The sequence below is a fragment of the Sus scrofa genome, chromosome 8, assembly GCF_054392235.1.
Source record: "Sus scrofa isolate SSC_HxYL_T2T_F1_AM1 chromosome 8, Sscrofa_HxYL_maternal_Yorkshire_Landrace_v2.0, whole genome shotgun sequence".
Taxonomy (NCBI): Eukaryota; Metazoa; Chordata; class Mammalia; order Artiodactyla; family Suidae; genus Sus; species Sus scrofa.
Genome location: NC_139390.1, coordinates 85,175,894 through 85,198,583, shown reverse-complemented (window position 1 = coordinate 85,198,583; position 22,690 = coordinate 85,175,894). Strand labels below are relative to the sequence as shown.

Here is a 22,690-nt window from a genome sequence, read left to right as displayed (position 1 = left end):
ATCTGCCATCCACTTTGAGCTTTCCGTGAATCAAAGCCCCCTTGGGGCTTTACTGTGCATGTGCTTAGTGTCTTTACACAATCCGGTAGTTCTGGGTTTTAATAACCTCTGTCTCCTTTGTTGTCTCATGGACAGTTAACGGAACTCCCAGCAGCCAGCTTTCCACACCCAAGTCTACAAAATCCTCCAGCTCATCTCCAACTAGCCCAGGAAGTTTTAGAGGATTAAAGGTATGATATGGGTTATCGAGCATATTTATGTGATTTTGTTAGTGTGAGTTGCATACTTTAGTAGTTAATTTGTTCAGAGTCTTGGGGGGGTCACAACACAAGAAAAAGGGAAAAGTTTAGGATTTGGAGCCAGAAAGACCTGCCTTTGAATCCTGTGTTCTTTTTCACCTCATAATTTCAGCCAACTCAGTCAACTCCTCTGAGCTGAAGTGTTCCCATCACTTAAATGGGAATATATCAGGTTATGGTTAGAGTTGAATGTAATGTGATTTTAAGTAAATAAATGGTAGTTTTCCTGTCATTAGCGAAACGATTTGCAGTGGCCTTGGAGGACACCATGATTCTTTTTTAAAAATCTCACTTAAATCATGATTTTAATATTGTTAACATAATTTGACTCTATGAAAGTCTAAACTAGAGTGATAGTCTAGCATAATACTTATATACACAAATCAGTAACACAAGAAAAATATGTTCATTTGGTGAAGACATTGGAAATAAATCTTTGGTTTGACTAAGACCTCCTAGAAATATAAACAGTAGGAGTTCCCGTCGTGGTGCAGTGGTTAACGAATCCGACTAGGAACCATAAGGTTGTGGGTTCGGTCCCTGGCCTTGCTCAGTGTGGGTTCGGGCCCTGGCCTTGCTCAGTGGGTTAAACGATTTGGCGTTGCCGTGAGCTGCGGTGTAGGTTGCAGACGCGGCTCGGATCCCACGTTGCTGTGGCTCTGGCCTAGGCCGGTGGCTACAGCTCCTATTCGCCCCCTAGCCTGGGAACCTCCATATGCCGCGGGAGCAGCCCAAGAAACAGCAAAAAAATAAAATTAAAATATATATATATACATATATATATATATATATATGTATATATATATATAAACAGTAACTTAATATGATTAAATGGTTTAATAGGCATTTTATCTGTTAGAGAAGGAGAAGAATGATGAGCAGAACTAAATTCGCAGGATTTTAGCAAGTTTCATTTGATTTAGTAGCTCTTGATCATTTAAATTTATAAGATGGAATTTTCCTGATAAAATAGCAGTACAGGATTGTTCTTAAAGATTGACCCTTTTCTTTAGGAAAGTAATCAAATTGTCTGTATGGTAATATACTTTAAAAAGGTGGAAGTGGGGGAAAAAAAAAGAAGATGGAGGTTGGGAGTTCCTCTTGTGGCTCAGTGGGTTCAGGCCTCTGTGGGGACGTGGCTTCTATCCCTGGCCTGGTTCAGTGGGTTAAGGATCTGGCGTTGCCACTAAGTCACAGTTGCAGCTCAGATCTGGTGTTGCTGTGGCTGTGGCATGGGTCTACAGCTGCAATTCCTCTTCCTTAGACTCCCGGCTCTGGGAAATTCCAGATGCCTTGGGTGTGGCCACTAAAAAAAAGAAAAAAGAAAATGGAAGTGTACACAGCACCACGATGTATGCATGTATTAACTTTCATTCTCTTGGAGCGTTTGGCTAGTATTGGAAGCATCTTCGTCAAGAATACATTCTTGAATGTTGGTTGCCCAAACATTTCATATATGGTCCAAGTGGTTTCCTTTCCCCTAAGGATGTTGAAAAACATGTTTACTAGTAAAATGAAAACTAAAAGCCCCAGCACACCTTGTGAATGAAGGGTGAGAACTGGGTCTGTGGGTCCCCCCTTCCTGCAGAGCTCTGCTCTTCACCTGACACTCAGGTGGGCTTGTCCTGTCCTGAGAACCTTGTGTCTACTTTCAGAGTGAACTTGCATGCTTCTCATGCTTGACATCAAAAAGAGGTTTCCCCCGGTACAGGACAGATGGTCTGTTTCTGTGCCAGCTTGCTCACGTGTGTTGGGCAGAATTTGTACCAGTAGTTAGTTTGGGGTTGGGAACACACTGCTCTTGGTAACCTCTAAGAGCTAGAAGTTCCTTATATTTATCAAAGAACCAGGCATTTTCCGAAGTACCAAATTGGCTTAGCTCAGTGCATAATGATTTCAATGGAACCCTTGAATGCCAACTCCAAAAGAAAAGTTAAATCAATTAAAAATCACTAATGTGTGAGAAAAGGAATGTACATATGTGTGTCTGTGTGTGTGTGTGTGAGACTGGGTCACTATGTCGTGAAGTAAAAATTGACAGAACACTATAAACCAGCTATCATGAAAAAAGTAAAAATCATTATTTAAAAAAATGAAAAGAAAATTTCTTAGCCAAGAAAAAAAAGTCACTAATGTAATTATTTTCAGTTTTTCTTTCCCAACTATTTTCCCCAGAATAGGTTGGAGGTCACTTTCAAGACGGCTAAAGTAGAGATCAAGTTGGTTCACCTCTTTTTCCAGTTTCAGTTGTTTCATCATTTGCTAAAGCAAAAGCAAGTGGTTCCCAGTGCTGGTAATTGTCAGCCTACGGCAGGCCAGCTCAAGCTTCCCAGTGACCCACCTGCAAAGGTCACTTATACTTTCCCCCCCAGGGCTGTTGCTGTAGGCAGGGCTGTGGTCCTTGATCTAGGGCTGTGTGTGGCCATCCCAGAAGGTACCTTAGTCTCTGCTCACCTGGGACCTGCTGTTTTCCCCTATTTTGTTACCTTTGTTGAACTGAGTGCCTCTCTTTCTTCCTAGTCCATCTTCAGCTCTCAGCCCAAGATTGTCCTTTTTTGTTGTTGTCCCAGGTCATTTGGTGCTTGACATACTGAGTACATGCCCTTTCTGTCACACATGCACACAGACCTGCAGGAGGTCACTCACAGATGCAGAAATCTGCAGTGAAGTGTCCTCAACTTTTGTTAAAAAATGGTAATAATTGTATTATTGCTGAGACATTAAATTGTTCTCATTAGACTAAGTGTATCTTCATTATTAGGGTAACCCCAGCATTGAGCACACACGGTACCATGGCACATAGTAGGTGCTCAGGGAGGACTTCTACGGTGCTAGGATTATAGTTCTTTTTAGCTGCCCAAAAGCCTGGCTGGGAAGCTGGGAAGTCAGTCTCACTTTAAAGCTGATATAGATCACCGAGTCTTGCCTTAAATATTGCCAGTGAAACAAGTCTCTGCCACATTCATCAGCTGTTAAGACACAAGCAAAACCCCTCTAACCCATCCTGTTCCAAACCTACACCTTTCATCCCATCGCAGTTCCCTGCAGGCCTCAGTGTGCATTGTCCTTGGGGTGAAAACCTGCCTTTGAAATACTGCAGCTTAGTCACGCTCCCTACTGTTCAAAATAGCCTAATTTCGAGGTCATTGTAAAGCTCTCTCTAGTCGGCATCTGTCCGTGTGTGCATTATTTTCTCTATTCAGTGACATTACGAATGGAGAATTACAGATAATTACCATGTGTGAGTGCTATGCTTTTTCCTTCCCTGTCATTTAAAATAGCTTATTAAGATCAATTAAGAGGGGATGTCTGACAAGGCAGGGCTGTTTTTCACGGGCAGGAGCTCTTTATCCCTGTCTATCCAAGGTAGATGTTTTCATGACTTTGGGGATAGATAATCTTTCTCCAGAGAGTCGACAAAAGCGAGTAAAGCAAGCCAGGACAGTGTACACGGGAGTCCACATGCGCATCTGTCTCTCTCAGGACACAGCTTTTGGCAGATGGTTCCCCCCCCCCTTTTTCACCCCTCTCTAGGTTTTACCTCATAGAGAATTAAGCAAAGTTTAGTGAAAAGTAGGCAGAATTTGATATTCTGTCACAAGTTTCCCCCGCTTTGTGCCAGTTTCGGGGGACCCTTTTTATGTTTGGGCAGGAACATCGAAAGAACTGAAAAAGAAAATAGGGACGTTGTGATGTTGACTTTCTGACCATAAAGCATCAGTAATGTTTGCTCCATGAAAGACAGGAGGAATGCAGAAACAGCCCTCCACCCTGCAGAAGCCCTCCCTGTTTTCCATGATACTCCCGTGAGGAAGAGCGCTCTGCTCCATGCACGCACATTCATAAAAGATCATGCTCTCCAAGGGGCTGGACCACAAGCCAGGAGAGGAAGCAAAGCTTTCCTCAGACTGTGAATGTTTTTGCAAGGTGGGAGTGTTAAAAAATAGGGTGGCGACCCAGTGATTAAGGTTCTTAAAACCTAAAACTGAAAGATGTTAGGACAGCTGAGAGTTCATGGTCCCTCGATTGTAACTTCTCCGTTTTACTAGCTGTTTACCTGAAACCATAGACTGTGGAACCTGGAAGTGGCCTCAGGTCTTGCAGTTTGTCTACTCTTTATAGATGGAGCATCTGAGGGACAGAGATGTGAAGGGACTTGTTCAAAATCCCAGGGGCCGCCTGGAATCTCTGACCTTTTCAGAAACTCTGTCTCCAATCTCTAATGTTCCCCCAGTCACTGGTGAGTCTGCTTCCGTGACCCTAACATGGGCACCCCTTGGAAAAGCTGTGCTATTTTAGGAGTGCCTTTTAGAAGGGTGAGTGCCTGAGTTTAGATATGCACAAATGCTCTTAATAAGAACTGATTGAAAGATTGGGAAAGGAATAAGAAGGGAGAAGGCTGGGAAAAAGGGAGAGGCGATCCTGGGGTGAAGGAGAGAAGAACGCCTGATGCCAGCTCTTCCTCCTGGGAGACTTGGTGAAAGAGACTGTTTGTACATCTAATGGGGATTCCTTTTTTTTACTCCTCAGTCACTTACTATTTCATTTTTTTTAAATGATTTTTATTTTTTCTATTATTGCTGGTTTACAGTATTCTGTCGATTTTCTACTGTTCAACAACAAGGTGACCCATTCACACATACATATACACATTCTTTTTTCTCACATTATCCTCCATCATGCTCCATAAATGACTAGATATAGTTCCCAGTGCTATACAGCAGGATCTCTTTGCTTATTCATAGATGGAACTAGAGACTCAACAAACTAAGTGAAGTAAGTCAGAAGGAGAAAGCCAAATACCTTATGATATCACTTATATCTGGAATCTAATGTAATCTAAAATGAACCTTTCCACAGAAAAGAAACTCGTGGACATGGAGAACAGACTTGTGATTGCCAAGGGGGAGGGAGAGGGAGTGGAATGGACTGGGAATTTGGGGTTAATAGATGCCCACTATTGCCTTTGGAACGAATGGGGATCTTTTTTAAGTAAGAGGATTACACTGTGTGGCTGGCCCTTTACCTGATCCCCTAAAGCTTTAGGAAAATGACAAAATCACAATAGGTTAGGACTATCGGTTTCCTTTGGAAGCTAGCAGCGGGGCTGAGAACTGTTGAGACTGGCCCAGGTTGGAAACAGATGGTGTCACCCAGGCCCAGCAGGTGGTACCTGGATATGAGACAATGTTACGGGGTGGCCCTGTGATGGAAGGCACATTGTGAGCACAGTGGCATAACTGGGATTTGAAAGCAGAGCCCATGCTCGTGACCACCTGAGGACAAGTGAGAAAGCATGGTCAGTCTGTTAAACAGATGATTGCAAGTGTGTAATCAGATCAGAAATTTATAAAATGACTTGCTAGCACATTGGGCTTCTTCCACAGAACCTAGGCCTCAGGCGGGACAAGTTGGCTTTCGCTTCGTACGGATTTGGGAAAAGACAAGGCCATTCATGGTGATAGTCACGTAGGAAAGAGGCTTTTCTGCCACCAGACATGAGCCACTTCCACCACCGTGGTGCCAGGCTACCCACCACAATGAGGCACACAGGGAGCCAGAGGCCTCGAGGTAAGGCCAGTTCAGGCCAGGCTGTACTAGGTCTGGGTCAGGAGGGTGCAAGGCCGCTCAGGACTCTATTTATTTTTGTTTTATTCTCCTTACCTAGTAAAAATTGCTGTGAAGTTTCTAGTCTGTCCCAGTTAAGATAAGGGATCCACTTAGGCAGAGGATGAAGGCAGAGATGGGGCCCCCACGTGTGCCGTTCTGCAGAAAGAGGGCTTAAAGGAGGGCAAAGCCCAAAGCCCTCTCCTGAGACAGATGCAAGACGGTGCAGTGGCCCAGTGCGTGAGCTCAGAAACCAGAGCGCCTGGGTCTCATCCAGCCTCAGCCACTCACTAGCTGTGCAGCATTGGGCAAGTCGTATCACCTTTATCTGGGAAAAAAAAAAGGGGATTTGTAGGACCTATTGCTCAGGGTTGAGATTAACTGATTAAATAAAGAGACAGCCGAGTTCCTGTCATGGCTCAGTGGAAACAAATTGCACTAGTAACCATGAGGACTCAGGTTTGGTCCCTGGCCTCATTCAGTGGGTTAAGGATCTGGCATTGCCAAGAGCTATGGTGTAGGTCACACATGGGACTCGGATCCCACATTGCTGTGGCTGTGGTGTAGGCCAGCAGCTATGGCTTGTATTAGACCCCTAGCCTGGGAACTTCCATATGCTGCAGGTGTGGCCCTAAAAACACCAAAAAAGAAAAAGAAAAAAAGATAGAAAGCATTTATAATGGCTTTGTTATTCTTTCTTACCATAAGGATTAGGGTTTCCTGGTTTAGTTTTCACATGAAGAAAACTTCCCTTCGAAAAAGAATTGATATGACATTCCCATTGTGACACAATGGGTTAAGGATCCAATGTTGCCACAGCTGTAGTGTAGGTCACAGCTGTGGCTCAGCTTCAGTCCCTGGCCTAGGAACTTCCTTATGCTGTGGGTTCAGCCCTAAAAAAAAAAAAAAAAAAAAAAAAAAGAATAAAATTTAAAAACCCGCATGCAATAGTGTAGGAGAAGGAAAAAGCGAGAGAAGTCAGATTCCATATTTTATCACCGTCTCTGCTTTACTGTTATGATTTCCCCTCCCAGCTCTACCCTTCTTTGCCGTTTTCCTGCCCTCTCAACATATTCCAACCCTGTAAGTCATCTGTAGGTAATTCTATGCTAAAAGCAAGTTATCCCCAAATTTTGCAGCTTAAAACAACAATAAAAAATTATTTTCAGAGTTCCCGTCATGGCTCAGAAGTAACAAATCCAACTAGTATCTATGAGGATATAGGTTCGATCCCTGGCCTTGCTCAGTGGGTGAAAGATCCACCGTTGCCATTGCCATAAGCTGTGGTATGGGTCACAGACACAGCTCGGATCTCGTGTTGCTGTGGTTGTGGTGTAGGCTGGCAGCAACAGCTCCGATGAAACCCCTAGCCTAGGAACCTCCATATGTCTCAAGTGTGGCCCTAAAAATACAAAAATAAAATAAAAATTTTTTATTAATTTGAATAAAATTAAAATGAATCAGTTCCTCACCAGGTGGATGAAGTCTCCACAAGTCAGCTTTGGTACCCTTAGAACTTGGCAGCCTGGTTTCCCCAGAGCGAGTGATCTGAAATAGCGAGAGACAAGCAGAAGTGCCCCTTCCTGTGACCTAGCCTTGGAGGTCAGACACCATCATTTCCATCATAGTTTTGTAGTCAAAAACGGCAGCCCCCTTCAGCATGGAATAGCCTTTGCAAGGTGTAAACAGCAGGAGAGGAGGCTCATGGGAACCAGGTTGGAGGCTGGCTCCCCCCGTCCTTCTCTCTGCCTTCATCTTGTCCAGAGATTCTTCCCTTGGCTGCTTCTGTTCCTTCAAAAGCTTAATGTCCATTCTCCCTTTTGAGAACCCCAGACATCTCGCGCCCCATCAATTTCACTGCTTTGTTCTCCTTCCAGTCCTTTCTGTTCTCTAAACCCATCATTCCCTGCTGATTCTTTTCTCTCCCCTTCAGAGCCTAGAATTCCACCCCCACTGATATTTTCTTCTCTTAATCCCCATCTTCCTGATCCTCCATTTTCTCCTTGACCTCAGCCTTGATCTCCTGTTTCCTCTGCCCAAGCTTCTCCTCCAAGTCCCTTCGATCTAGCTGGTAACTTTCCCTCGGGGAATATTTACCGGGCTTAAATCGCAGCCTTTTCTTTGGAACAGATAGGCAATAAAGAGTACTAAATGTGTCATCAACTGCCAGATGGATGAAGAAAGCATTTGCCTGAAATTTAATTCATCATCCATGTCCCAGTTTAAGACTTTCAAGGCTGTAGTAACTCAGGGCTTCAGAGTCAGGGGCACATCTGTGGACACTGGGGGATAAAATCTCTCCTGTTTTGATGCTGAAGTGTATGCCCAGGGGCTCTCTACTGTGAGCTTTCTTGCTGGTGGAGAGACAAAAGAAAAAAGTACATTTGGAACATTATCCAACATCTTGAGATTATAAACTGTCTGATGTGCTGATATTTTATCTGATGATGTCTCCTGGGTCTGCTGGTGGTGAAAGATTTTCCAGATTTGTGAAGTGTGATGAAAGGGCTGGTAGTATCTCATACTGATTGGCAGAGCTAAAATGTAGCTCTTTGACCTTCTGAACTCAAAACTTATTTTGGAAGCTGTGAAATGTAAATCCACGGTAGCTTCTGACCTTGGACATTTTCGCTTTTCCCTGGAGCTTTGGCTTTTCTTGGGTATTTAAATCTAGTTAATGGTTGTTAGTAGGAGGAGACTGACGACTTTTATACCCCCTTTACTACCCCAAGAATGTTGGGTGGTGACTTCATCTCTGAACGTAATTGATGTTATTGACAGAAACAAAAGCAAAGAGGGACTCAGCAGCTTGGAAGACTTCTGTGCCCTAAGAAGGGCACAGAATAAATAAATCTTTAGAATGATTCCAGCTCTTTCTGAGATCAGTGACTTGTACATTGAAGTTGTTCAGGAAAAAGAGGCATTGGGTAGGTAAATGACTCAACTGGGTGGAAGCCACTGTTAGGAGGGCAGAAGGAGTTTGCCAAGCCAATCAGTAGATAAATAGGATCAATTTTAAAAACTTGCTTTGAACATAAGGAACACATGTGTGCATCTTAAATGTCCCCTCAGTCATGAAAGTGGGTCATCAGACATTCTTCTCAGTCACACATTAGATAATTGGATGGCGGTAACATTCAGAGGTTGTGGTAGGGAGCTGCCCTGAGCCACTGATGGACAGGGGTAACCTCCACAGTTGTGATGTGACTGGCAATTTTCCCACCACCCAGGCATCCTAGAAATCGGTGCTGCTTCACACTGAAAACACACAGACATGTTTAGCAGGGAGGCATGGCCATACTGTCTGTTGCTCAAAACCCAATAAGCCAACCCTTTGCCTGAAAGGCTTGCTCCTGGGGATATGATGAGAGTTTGGGCTGTTTTTGGCAGGCTATGCAGTCCACTGAGGTGGCTGTGATAGAGGAACAGAAAGGCACAAGTCAGCATGTTCCTCACAGACCCTTTAGTTACCGAGTCCAAGCTCGTACTGTTCTTTGCGTGACAGGCCATGAACTGGGAGATGAGCTGCTAAGGCAAGGGATGGTGACTTTATTTTCTGAAGCCAGGCAGGAAAGACGCTAGAACCATCTTCCCCGAGTTAGAATCCCCCGAGTTAGAATTCAGGCTTCTTTTGTACTAAGAGAGGTGGGGGTGTCAGAATCCTTCATTCTTGCATCTGTCCAGGTAGGCCAGGTCACCATGTTCCTATAAACCTCCAAGAAGACAAATGTTATTCTCTGTTCTGCAACTTTCTATCTCTATATGAATGGATGGAAAAGTGTTATACTTTTGAAGGGCAGAGCCTTAAGAATGGCTAATCCTGTATATATCAGGCTATAGGCAACATCCTTTCAGTTATTAACTTGTAGCAAAAGCAGTAGAATACAAAGGTTAAAGAAAAAGAAACAGATCCGATATGGAGTCAGATTTGCGCTTCCCTACGCACTTTCATAGGCTTGAGCTGGCTACTGTCTCAAACCACATACGTACACAGGCAGTGGTTCTGCTTCCCACTGTTCACTATTTACCCCATCCCAAGTCTCAAGCAACACTAAATTTACCAAGTAAAACCAAGTCTAAGGTAGGGCTCTAGGTCAGGCTACTTTGTTACCAACACCTAGGTGCTAAGTCAGATGAACTGTTCGCAAGTCTCCTTCCTCGAGGTGTTTTCGAGTAAGTTATCATGAATCCAATATAAAAGCGATAGTGTTTTTAAATGGATGCCTACCTTACACTGGCTTTCCTTCTAGTTAATGGAATTGACATTTCTGATACTTCTTTTTTAAAAAACCAAGAAAATCATCATGGAAGGAAATTATTTATGAGTAATATCCTGATGTTTTTCGTTTTAAATCCTCAGTACTTTTCAGAGGTCATTTTTTTTTTTTTTTTTTTTTTTTTTTTTTGTATTTTCTAGGGCCACTCTGGTGGCATATGGAGGTTCCCAGGCTAGGGGTCTAATCGGAGCTGTAGCCACCAGCCTACACCACAGCCACAGCAACATGGGATCCGAGCTGCATCTGTAACCTACGCGACAGCTCATGGCAATGCCGGATCTTCAACCCACTGAGCGAGGCCAGGGATCGAACCCGCAACCTCATGGTTCCTAGTTGAATTTGTTAACCACTGTGCCATGACGGGAACTCCCAGAGGTCATCTTTTTAAAGAAAAATTTTTCTTAAGAAAATTTATTTTTCCCTAAGCTCTCTTTATGTGAGGAAAGCCTGTGAATTTATTGACTTGCCTATTATTTGACTAAATTTTACTTATATAATCTGAAAACATATTCTAACTATACCGCAATGCATATTTGGATCAGTGAGTCTGGTATTGGATGGCACCCCTAAGTTAATTTAATGGCCTTGCCAAGACTGAATTCTTACAGGAGGTCACAGTGTGAGACTAGCCAGATGGCCTCCGGCTCTGCAGTCAGACCTGGCTTTAGATACTGAATCCACATTTGCTGTGGCTTTTGGGCAAGTTATATAACCTCTCTAAGCTTTGGTTTCCTCACAGATCAGTGGAGATGAGAATAATACCTAACTCACAAGATACAAAAGTACTCATTTTAGGACTTGGCACAAAGTAGGCATTCAATAAACTGTAATGGGTGTCTCCTTCACTTTTCTTACAAAGAGAAAGCTGTTCATGGGCTATAAATGATTCACAATGGTTAGATCTTTGGATGAGTGACAGAATTTAAGATAACTGAACAATTAATTATAGCTACTATCAGAAGCTTCCTTCACAGAGGTTCTCGATATTAGCTACACATTAGACCTATGGAGCTTTAAAAAAAAAAAGTTGATGCCTAGGCTCTGGAGCCAAGGATGCTCTGGTCTGTGGTGCAGCCTGGCACTTGGAGTTGTCAAATCTTCCCAGGTGATTCTAATGTAAATAAAGTTTGTTGGAACAGGACTATGCTCATTTGTTTCCATTTGGGCTGTGGCTGCTTTCATACTACAATAGTGCAGTTGGGTAGTTGAGACAGAGAGGTATGACCCACTTAGGCTAAAATGTTACTCTCTGGCCCGTTACAGAAAATGTTTCTGATCCGTGAAGTAGGCCACTTAAAATGGAATCATGGTGTCATTTTCCAAGATGCATTCAAGAAAGTCAACTCACTACACAAGCAAATCTGCTGGATTCTGTTCAAATACTTCATTTTGTGAAAAACCAAAATGAAGTAGTGTCCAGCATTATCCTCAACAGTCCATAGTGGGAGCTCTGGCTGTGGCACAACAGGATTGACAGCGTCTTGGGAGCCACTGGGACACGGGTTCATCCCCCAGCCCAGCACAGTGGGTTAGGGATCTGGTGTTGCTACAGCTGCAGCTTAGGTCTCAGCTGTCTCTCCCACCTGATTCCTGGCCCAGGACCTCCATAAGCCTCAGGGTGACCACAAATGACCCCACCCCCCCAAAAAAAAGTCAGTAGTTATATGCTATAATGTATTAATGGAACAATTTTTGCTATTTTTCTGAGAATAGCAAAAATTTAGTGTCGCAATTAACATTTATCTTTAAATTTTAAGTTTTGTAGAAATAATAGTAATACACTTATCAAAGAAATTTCATGTAGGACACTCTAACTTAACGTCCATGAAAATGTGGAAAGCTGGCACGTTCCTGATTATCAAAAGTCCTCAATCAGACATGGATGCCCTTTTAAGTGATGCCAGCAGTTGAAAGCACTTTACAGCTTTTTCTGCTGTGTTTTCAAATCTTTTTTTAAGGTTCTTAGCAGAAATGGATTCTTGTGCATTTCCCCTCCTTGGTTAGGCATAAAAATGGAGCTGCCACTGCCGAGAGTAGGCAGGTGAGGCAGAGATGCAGGTCACAGAGGATACACTCAGCATCATCTCCAGTCTTTCCCATCACTTCCTTTCTTCACCCCTCAGGACCTCATCAGGAAAATGTCCCCTCTACTCCCCACCCCTACACATAATCACATCTTTTTGAACCAGTTAGTAATTATGGAAAATATGGTGGAAGAGCCCAGATGCTGGCAGGCATTTATGCTTTATTGTAGAGCATCTGCTTCACATGCACCGGCTTTGTGCTCTTTCAGCATCCTGGTTGCTGATAGAGGCCTGAAAGCTCATTAGCATTTTAAGAGATTTTAATAAAAATTTTTAGTTTGACCATAGAAATGGGACAGGTGTATTCAGGAATGCCATGTTCTAATCTCTCCTTGCTTCTGTAAGAGACTGGTTCTCTACCAAGGGACAGGGAAACCCATAAATTCTGCCTGGGAGATGGTGAGAATTTTGTAGTCATAGCTTTTGCCCTTGTGTTTTCTGTGTTCTTTGTCTGCCTGTCTCCCGGGGCACCAGGAAGGCTTTGCTGTATATTTAATAGTGGATGCTTCACGTTTGCCAGAGATCTGTCCAGAGCTCTTGGTGAATACCCAGCTTTTCTGCAGTTCTCGGGATGCCAAGTTTCATTGCCAGGAGGTCAAGCGAACTCGACCGCTAGCGGTGTGATTCAAGCTTGCCAAGTGCAGGTCAGCCCTCAGCAGAATGGTTCCCTCACGGGTCCTCGGGGCATTTGTAACCATCAGAAAGAACCTTAGAGACCATTTCCCAAATGTCGAGGTTTCTGGGAAGGGTTTTGAGTGCACACAAATGCCTAAACTTCTGGGCTGTAATGACCATGTCCCCACATCTTTGTATTCTCTAAGAATCCAGCACAGGTTGTTGGTGAAGAAGGAAAGGAAGACTGTCCTTGTGTCTAATCATGTCCTGTCTATTGAGCTGTGTTATAAGAAAATGATTCCATGTTTTCTTTTTCTTCATGAAAGCCCCTTCCTTCCTTCCTTCCTTCTTTCTTTCCTTCTTTCTTTCTTTTTGCTTTTTAGGGCCACACCTGTGGCATATGGAAGTTCCCAGGCTAGGGGTTGAATTGGAGCTACAGTGCTGACCTGCACCACAGCCACATCAATACCAGATCCAAGCACGTCTGTGACCCACACCACAACTCATGGCAATGCCAGGTCCTTAACCCACTGAGCAAGGCCAGGGATTGAACCCACATCCTCATGGATACTAGTCAGATTGTTTCCACTGTGCCACAGCAAGAATTCCCAAAAGCTTTATATTCAAATGAAGGAACATATTTGGATAGGTAATCAGCGATGTCACTCCTGTTATCTCACACACACGCACACACACATATATATATTTTAGGGCTGCAGTTGCAGCATATCGAAGTTACCAGGCTAGGGGGCAAATTGGAGCTATAGCTGCTGTCCTACACCACAGATACGGTAATGTGGAATCCAAGCCATGTCTCTGACCTACACCACAGCTAATCGCAATGCTGTATCCTTAACCCACTGAGCGGGGCCAGGGATCGAACCTGTATCCTCATGGATACTAGTCAGGTTTGTTTCTCCTGAGCCACAACAGCAACTCGTGTGTGTGTGTGTGTGTGTGTGTGTGTGTGTGTGTGTGTGTGTGTATAAAATGCTTGAAGTGTAACACTTCAAAAAAATCATTCCATTTGAGAGTTTTGAAAAATGCTATTCTTGCCCTCATTGTTTGTGAAGAAAGCTGGATTTCCTGGAGTCTGATGAACCCCTTGTCAGGCACAGATGAAGGTAGCCTTTCACTGGGCCCTATGCTCTCACCTTTTCCATGAGTCTGCCTCTGAGGCTGGGCTTCATCCCACTTGCTGTTCTCTTTCAGTCACTAGAGAACCAGCTTTTGTCACCTGCTCTGTGTGCTGGTCTCTTTCCTAGCTCCTTGCCACCTCTGAATCCCAACACAGACCAGGCTTGTGATTGTTGTTGGGAATCAGAATAGGTGGCAAAGGGATTTTAATCAAAAGGAACATTGAGAAAGTTACAGTGGTTGACATGAACACAAAGCGTCACCCAGTCAAGAAAGAGACCTGTTAGAAGGATGTTACCTGCTTCGAGGAGAGCTGAGCAAGCAGGCTGGGGGAGGCAGGGGGTGGCTATGGGAAAAGGGTTGTGTGCAGGGCACAAAGGCAGGTCTTGAGACCTCAGCAGTGGATGTGGGGTCTGCACATTGCATACCCCCCAGCCCCTGAGTAGGGCACAGAGAGATGGTGCCGGCCCAGTGCTCAGGCTGGACTCAGCCAGCTGTGTCCCGAGGGTGTGGGCCTGTGCCATCTGGGCTGTGAGATTTTAGACGTGAGCTTCGCCAGCCACTGTCCACTGCTGCTCCTGGGCACTGACAGTCCACCTTCCCATCCCTGTAATTCAGGGGAGAGCCGTAATCAAAAGGCTTTTTCTCTTGAGATAAAATAAAGAAGAATGCTATTTTTTAGAAAGTTTTATCTTTATTCCATCAAGAATTTGGCTGATAAGAATTATTCCCTTGACTGACAATTTTCAATCTAGGAAGTTTGGATTGGAAGAGGAACAGACTTGGAATGAATATTTAGCAAAAGAGTTCTTGGAGTTGTTGTACATTCCACAGTTCAAAAATGTTTCTCAGTCACTCTTTTCAGGGCCCCTATGCTAGATGTTTTGAGGAAAAATACTAAAAACCAATATTGGGTATTCCTGTCATGGCTTAGCGGTTAACGAACCCAGCTAGCATCTGTGAGGATGCGGGTTCAATCCCTGGCCCAACTCAGTGGGTTAAGGATCTGGCATTGCTGTAAGCTGTGCTATAGGTCACCAGACGCAGCTCAGATCCTGCATTGCTGTGATGTAGGCCGGCAGCTATAGTTCTGATTAAACCCCTAGCCTGGGAATCTCCATATCCGCAGGTACAGCCCTAAAAATAAAAAAAATAAAAATAAAAAATAACAACCAATATTTAGTGAGTGTTACATGTCAGTGACTATATTAAATGATTTTACATGCATGAGCTAATGTTAGTTCTGTAACAAATCTTTGAGCTAGGTTCTGCTACTCTCCCTATATTCAGAACAGAAAATTAAGACTTAGAAAGTTTGAGCCACATTGCAGTTCCTGCTGTAATGCAGAGGGTTAAGGATCTAGCATCGTCTCAGCTGTGGCACAGGTTGCTAGTGTGGCTTGAATTCAGTCCCTGACCCAGGAGCCTTCATATGCTGTGGGTGCAGCCAAAAAGAAAAAAAGAAAAAGAAAGGTTTAGTGACATTAAAAAAAAAAAAAAAAAAATTATGGAGAGTTCTTGTCGTGGCGCAGCGGAAACAAATCCGATTAGGAACCATGAGGTTGCGGGTTCGATCCCTGGCCTTGCTCAGTGGGTTAAGGATCTGGTGTTGCTGTGGCTGTGGTGTAGGCCATTGGCTATAGCTCCAATTGGACCCCTAGCCTGGGAACCTCCATATGCCATGGATGTGGCCCTAAAAGGACAAAAGACAAAAGAAAAGAAAATTGCTTGAGTTAATGTAAGTTTAAAATACATGAAAATTTGGTGGGAAACAAATCATCCAGGTAGACAGAGTGATGAATCATGGCCTGGATGCCATGCTGAAGATTTGGGGGCTAATCTACTGGTAATGAAGACCCAGTAAGGCTTTGGCACGCTAGCGTTGATGTCAGAACTATCCTTGGAAAAGTTTCTCTGGCGATAATCCTGGAATGGGAGAGACTAAGGCTGAGGTGGCCTTTGATGGAGGTGCTGAGAGGAGCTATGGAGACAAGAGCAGAGAATGTTGTGCTTTGCTTTTCAGCTTCCTTTTTTGTCCCCTCTCTGGGCCTTGATTTTCCAAGTCTAGCTTTTAAACATCTAGCATAGACTCCTGCTGATTTTGGAGTTGCTTTCAATTTCAGCAGGGGGAAAAAAAAATATTGAATCGAAAAAGCTAGATTTCAGGAGTTCCCATCGTGGCGCAGTGGTTAACGAATCCGACTAGGAACCATGAGGTTGCGGGTTCGGTCCCTGCCCTTGCTCAGTGGGTTAACGATCCGGTGTTGCCGTGAGCTGTGGTGTAGGTTGCAGACGCGGCTCGGATCCCGAGTTGCTGTGGCTCTGGCGTAGGCCGGGGGCTACAGCTCCGATTCAACCCCTAGCCTGGGAACCTCCATATGCCGAGGGAGCGGCCCAAGAAATAGCAACAACAACAACAACAAAAAAGACAAAAAAAAGAAAAAAAAAGAAAAAGCTAGATTTCAGAGTTCCCATTGTGGCGCAGCAGAAACAAATCTGACTAGAAACCAAGAGGTTGAGGGTTCAGTCCCTGGCCTCACTCAGTGGGTTAAGGATCCAGCATTGCTGTGGCTGTGGCGTAGGCCTGTGGCTACAGCCAATTATACCCCTAGCCTGGGAACCTCCGTATGCTGCGAGAGCGGCCCTAAAAAAAGACAAAAGAGCTAAAGTTTGAAAAATTTTGATTGTCCCTCAATTATCTGTGTTGTGAGAAAACAGAGTGAAGTCTGAAGAGCTGGGTGGTTAGCTGCCTACAAAGCTTTCATCAGGCTAAGGGTGGCCAGAAAGGGACCCCCAGGCACACCCACATTCCTGCACGATGATCCCACGTCAGAATGCAAGAGATAGACACTTATGAGAGGCATGTCTGTCCCTCAGGACTAGGCTTATTCAGTGGATCTCAGCACTGCTTGTCCATGGCCCTAGGTTTCCTAACACTGCTGCTGGTTTTATTGCCTACACGGTTGTGGTTACATGGGATCTGAGAAAACAGCCTGGTTTTTATATAATTCTCGTTCTTGAGGCTCATATTTTAATCCCAGGATCGTCCTGTTCGAAGGCATGTTTGTAAGTGCTGGATTTTCCTGGGTTGAACCAAGCTCAGAATATGTGAGGTTTTTCACTTCACCCGGAGGAAGAGGGTGGACTCAGTGTCTCTAGCTTGTGGGCACTGGGGGAAGGGCGGGTCCCTGCCTGGCACCTGTGTCATTTATGCTTTCATCTAGCAAGTGTCAATGTACTGTGTGCCACAGGCCCTGCAAATGCAGGCTTGAATAAGGCGCAGCCATTAAGAGGCAGAAGCTACCAGGATGGTGTGGGCATAAAGGCAAGCACGTAAACACACTAGCATCAAAAAAAAAAAAAAAAAAAAAAAAAAAAAAAAGTCAGATGCTTATCACTATTTGCTAAGTTCTTTGACCTTATAAATTCCTTTAAGGTATATGTTTAAGAAAAAACAAAGGGGGAGGGAGGAGTTCCCATTATGGCGCAGTGGAAATGAATCCAACTAGGAACCATGAGGTTGTGGGTTCTATCCTTGGCCTTGCTCAGTGGGTTAAGGATCCAGCGTTGCTGTGAGCTGTGGTGTAGGTCGCAAATATGGCTTGGATCTGGCGTTACTGTGGCTGTGGTGTAGGCTGGCAGCAACAGCTCTGATTAGACCCCTAGCCTGGGAACCTCCATATATCTCGAGCGCAGCCTTGAAAAGACAAAAGATGAAAAAAAAAAAAAAAGAAAGAAAGAAAAGAAAGAAAACTAAAGATGAAAGAGAAAACATTGAGGTCAAAAGTATAAGGGCCCTTGGAAATTAAGAAAAAATTCCATAGGTGTACAGGATAATAAATAAATAATAATAATAAATGTATGAATAATAGTCATGAGTTTTTTAGTTTAGCTAAGAATTAGAGATATTTCTGTGTTAGACTGGGAACTTCAGATTTTTGTTAAGTTGGAACCTACCTTTTAAGTTTTATCTGTTATTCCCCTTTAGTTCTTATATAAAGAAAATAAAAAATAAAAAGTCCTCATAATGCTCCAGAGGAATTCCTGCCGTCTTACTGTCTTAGGGAAGTAAAGGAGTTGGTTGAGCCAGGGCTGCCCTCTGGATCCTGAATCTTCTGGAAAGAGTGGAAGGTGATGCAGTCCGGGCCACAGGGCAAGAGTTCTGAGAAGAGCTGGACCTGGCTAGGACTCCAGTGATCAGCCACAGGCGCTGCGGGAGCTGATAACTACAGGTCTAAGCCTTATTGTGCTGCTAATAACTACCTTGCCCATCGTTGATGCCTCAAAATTTCCTTTCCTTTCCTTTTTTTTTTTTTTTTTTTTTTGTCTTGTCTTCATAGGGCCGTACCCACAGTATATGGAGGTTTCCAGGTCAAATCAGAGCTGTGGCCACTGGCCTACACCACAGCCACAGCAACGCCTGATCCAAGCCGTGTCTGCGACTTACACCACAGCTCATGGCAACACTGGATCCTTAACCCACTGAGCGAGGTCAGGGGTCAAATCCACATCCTCAGGGATACTAGTCAGATTCATTTCTGCTGAGCCATGATGGGAATTCTCTCCTTTGCTTTGTTGAGATCAAAAGTAGCACAGTATCAAAGAGGCATAACACATGGTCAATTTTCCTGATACTAATTGAAAACAATATATCTAAGGAAGAATTATATTAAAGAGGTTGTATTAAAGACATTGTCCTGGGGGAAACGTGAGCAGAGAAGCAAGGGAACACCTTCCTCTGTTTCTGTATCACTGTGTTGTTACAGCCTATAAGCATTTTCTACTGTCGAAGGCTTAGTGAGCTAAAGCTGTGTCAATTTATCCTGGTAAATAATGGGCACTCTCCTCTTTTAGCAGATTTCTGCACATGGCAGATCTTCCTCCAATGTAAATGGTGGGCCTGAACTTGATCGTTGCATGGATTCTGAAGGTAGCTCTCTCTGATGATTACTTTGATAAAAGAAGCCCTTTATGGGAACTTGCTGGTGCCTAAAACCCACCTGTGCTAAATTACAGTTCTTTGTAAAAAGCAATGTCATCATGTCACCAGTTAGTCTATTTAGCCTTAGTGAGCAGGGGTCATGTCAAGATATATAAAATCTCATTTCTAAGTAAGCTATCCCAATTTCAAATTTTAGTCTTGGGCTTCCTTTGTTTTTCCTTAGTGGCAGTCTGCTCACAATTCCTAAATGTAGACTTTCCTTTTGCTTAACTAAATAACATCAGTGGGTTTCATTGTTTGATGTCTGCTATTGACCTTATAAACTCTTTTACACTGGGATACGCTGTGAAAAGTCATTGAGCTTAACCACGTCCTTCTCCTGCCCCACCCCCTCTCCTTTTTGAGAAGCCCTTCAGCCAGGAATGAGCCTTAGCAAGGCATCCTAAGTGGATAGAATGCTCTTTACTAGAAAATCTTGAGAAGAAAATAAGATTGAGTCTCTGCCATCATCCCCTTCACCTTCCGCCAGAGTTGACAAAAAAGTTTATAAAGTTTTAGTTAAACTTCCCTTTTACCCAAAGCTGATCACTTATTTTCAGCTGATATTTCAGGGATTTGTTAGGTGTATTGATTGCCTTGATTTCTGATTCCAGCCAACAAGATCAAAAGGAAATTGGTGATTCAAGTGTTCTCTTCAGAAAAAGTAGGCTCAGAGATTTTCCTTAGCTGTACCACAGATTTAGAAATAAATGCACTGTGATTTATTATTTTACAGATAAGTAGGAATCAAGATGAAATGTTGATGTGTTTGTCAGTCTTTGCATTTATCCTTTTTTTCAGGTGTGAATGGAAACAGGTGCTCTGAATCATCGACTCTTCTTGAGAAATACAAAATTGGGAAGGTTATTGGAGACGGCAATTTTGCAGTAGTCAAAGAGTGCATGGACCGGTGAGTGGAGAGCAGGGATAATGCTTTGTTCACTAATGCATTTCTCCCTTGGAGTTTATTTTTATCTAAATGAACAAAAGGCTTTGGAAAGAGTCTGTCCTTGGGACAAGTGGTTTTGCATGCCTACAGGCAACTTGACCAAGAAATATATGTAATCATATAGAGTACAATCCTACTTTATACTTTGAGAGATATAGCAGGTCTCATCCATGAGCCAGAGAAAAATGAGAAAGAATAGATGCATTACAAAAAAAAATCCCTGATAGCACTTACCTGTGCCAGGCTCTCTTCTCAGTGCTGTACTTGTATTAACTCATTTAATCCCCACAATAACCCTCTTGGTAGTAACTAATTGTGTATTATTGGTAGTCTGGGATACATGAGCGCTGACGCTATTGAAGATCAGAATCAGGAGTTCCCATCATGGCTCAGTGGTTAGTGAACCTGACTGGCATCCATGAAGATGCAGGTTCAATCCCTGGCCTTGCTCAGTGGGTTAAGGATCTGGTGTTGCTGTGTGCTGTGGTGTAGGTCACAGACGCGGCTCAGATCCCAAGTAGCTGTGGCTCTGTTGTAGGCTGGCAGCTATAGCTCCGATTAGACCCAAAGCCTGGGAACCTCCATATGTTACCCATGTGGCCCTAAAAGACAAAAAGACCAAAAGAAGAAGAAGAAGAAAGATCAGGATCAGCCAAATTTTCCCATATTAAAATTATGTTTTTGCTTGTCCAGCCTTATTTCCTTTAAGGTCTGAAATTCTCAAATGGTAAGAAATCCATTCTTTTACATTCTCAGCCTTTTGTAAACAGTATTAAAACTGGAAAAGACTAGGGAGTCTTGGTATTTGTAGGCTGTTATTCTGGCTGTTCCAAGTGGTAATTTTTATTGTTGGTGGGCCATTTTCCAGAAACTTCTGGTAACTACAGTTTTTTCACTTTGCTACATCTCCAGTGAAGCATTACTGCCCCTCATAGGGAGCCCCAAAAGCCCCTCTACTTCTAAGCCCCTCTACTTAGTTAGCGCTGCTACACATATTGCAGCCCAAGCAACAAGCATCTAAAATATGACTTCTGGGAGTTTCCATCGCGTCGCAGTGGTTAACAAATCTGACTAGGAACCATGAGGTTGGGGGTTCGATCTCTGGCCTTCCTCAGCGGGTTAAGGATCCGGCGTTTTGCTGTGAGCAATAATGGTGTAGGTCAAAGACATGGCTCAGATCCCACGTTGCTGTGGCTCTGGCCTAGGCCGGTGGCTACAGCTCTGATTAGACCCCTAGCCTGGGAACCTCCATATGCTGCAGGAGTGGCCCTGGAAAAGACAATTAATTAATTAATTAATTTAAAAAATATATGACTTCTGAAGACTCATTAGAAATCCAAGGCAGTGCTTGGTTTATATTAGGGGGAAGCAATTTAAATAAAAGGTATTCTTCCAAGTTTGGCCTCATCAGTGTGTACTATGACCACATGGAAAGAGCAGCTTGTCCTTGAGAGGACTCATGTCTTCCAAGAATACCACAGTGTTCTTTCTTGAACTGTGTTCTAGACTCAAAGACGTGTTCAGATTAAATGATGTTAACGGTGATTAAAAGCCAAACAACAACATCAAGATTCTTGTGTCAAACAAATGACGTCTCTAGTAGCAGATAGGGATGTTTAAAGGTAACGATACGATGGCCCCTGATCCTGGCTGGAGTTTGGACTGAGAGATAGGTATTGAAAGTCTAAGGACTTAGCAGTTTTGAATTATGGGCCAGTTAGTGACGAATGGATTCATGTAAATAATCTATTATCAAAACATTCCGTTAATGTTGATTCATTTTTATTAGTTGTCTTGTCTCTGGAGAGAACTATTTTTGAGATTTAAGTGTGGGAAAAGTTTCTTGTGCAGCTCTGATATAACAGACTTTAAGTACTTTAAATATGTGAGCTACTTAATAATGTTATAATGATTAATATTTGTTAAAAAGAGATTGACAAGTGTGGCTTGGTGAGGTTTGTTTTTCATCTTTTGCGGGATATTTTCCCCCTGACCCCACTCACCATCATCTCTGATGTACAGAGGAGGAAATCAGTGTTTGGTCCCTGAGTCTGTGCTCTGGAGGAAATTGGGAAGGATGGTGTCTTTGATTTATGTCTTTAAATGGCCTTCCTCTGATTATTCCATAGGTCCACTGGGAAGGAGTTTGCCCTAAAGATTATAGACAAAGCCAAATGTTGTGGAAAGGTACAGTATACATAACTGTTTTGTAAAAGAAATGGAAAGAACGTGGAGAGGTTTATTTTGGTGAAAGAATTTAAGTGGTGATTTGACATGATCATAACAGGAATAGACTGCTGATAATTGTGGGGAAAACATTACCAAGCTTTTTTCTCTACCATTTTTCAGAAACCTTAATCCCCATACAGCACATTGACTTGATCTTTGTCCTAATCATCAACAAATACGAGTTCTTGGAGTTCCTGTCGTGGCACAGTGGAAATGAATCCAACTAGGAACCATGAGGTTGCAGGTTCCATCCCTGGCCTCACTCAGTGGGTTAAGGATCCAGTGTTGCTGTGAGCTGTGGTGGAGGTTGCAAACGTGGCTCAGATTTAGTGTTGGTGTTGCTGTGGCTGTGGTGTAGGCCAGCAGCAATAGCTCTGATTGGACCCCTATCCAGGGAAACTCCATATGCCGCAGGTGCAGCCCTAAAAAGCAAAAAAAAAAAAAAAAAAAAAAAAAAATACAAAAACCGAAAAACAAAAAAGACAAAAGACCGAAAAAAACCACACCACGAG

At 43.4% G+C, this 22,690-nt stretch overlaps 1 protein-coding gene across 14 annotated transcripts in view; it reads left to right on the top strand.

The window, feature by feature from the left end:
- DCLK2 (doublecortin like kinase 2) overlaps window positions 1-22,690 on the top strand; it is a 179,890-nt gene that overhangs the window by 109,338 nt on the left and 47,862 nt on the right. For 7 of the 14 annotated variants that reach the window (XR_014812820.1, XR_014812821.1, XM_084972726.1 and 4 more), the window contains 4 exons: window positions 136-230; window positions 18,877-18,949; window positions 19,802-19,910; window positions 22,079-22,136. Coding sequence is in view for 10 of the 14 variants with exons in the window: in XM_084972726.1 (XP_084828852.1) it covers window positions 136-230; window positions 18,877-18,949; window positions 19,802-19,910; window positions 22,079-22,136 (335 nt within the window). In the remaining 4 variants the exon portion in view is untranslated. Of the gene's footprint in view, window positions 1-135; window positions 231-18,873; window positions 18,950-19,801; window positions 19,911-22,078; window positions 22,137-22,690 lie in introns of all 14 variants that reach the window. The other 7 variants (XR_014812819.1, XR_002346402.2, XM_084972725.1 and 4 more) reach the window with 1 other exon arrangement.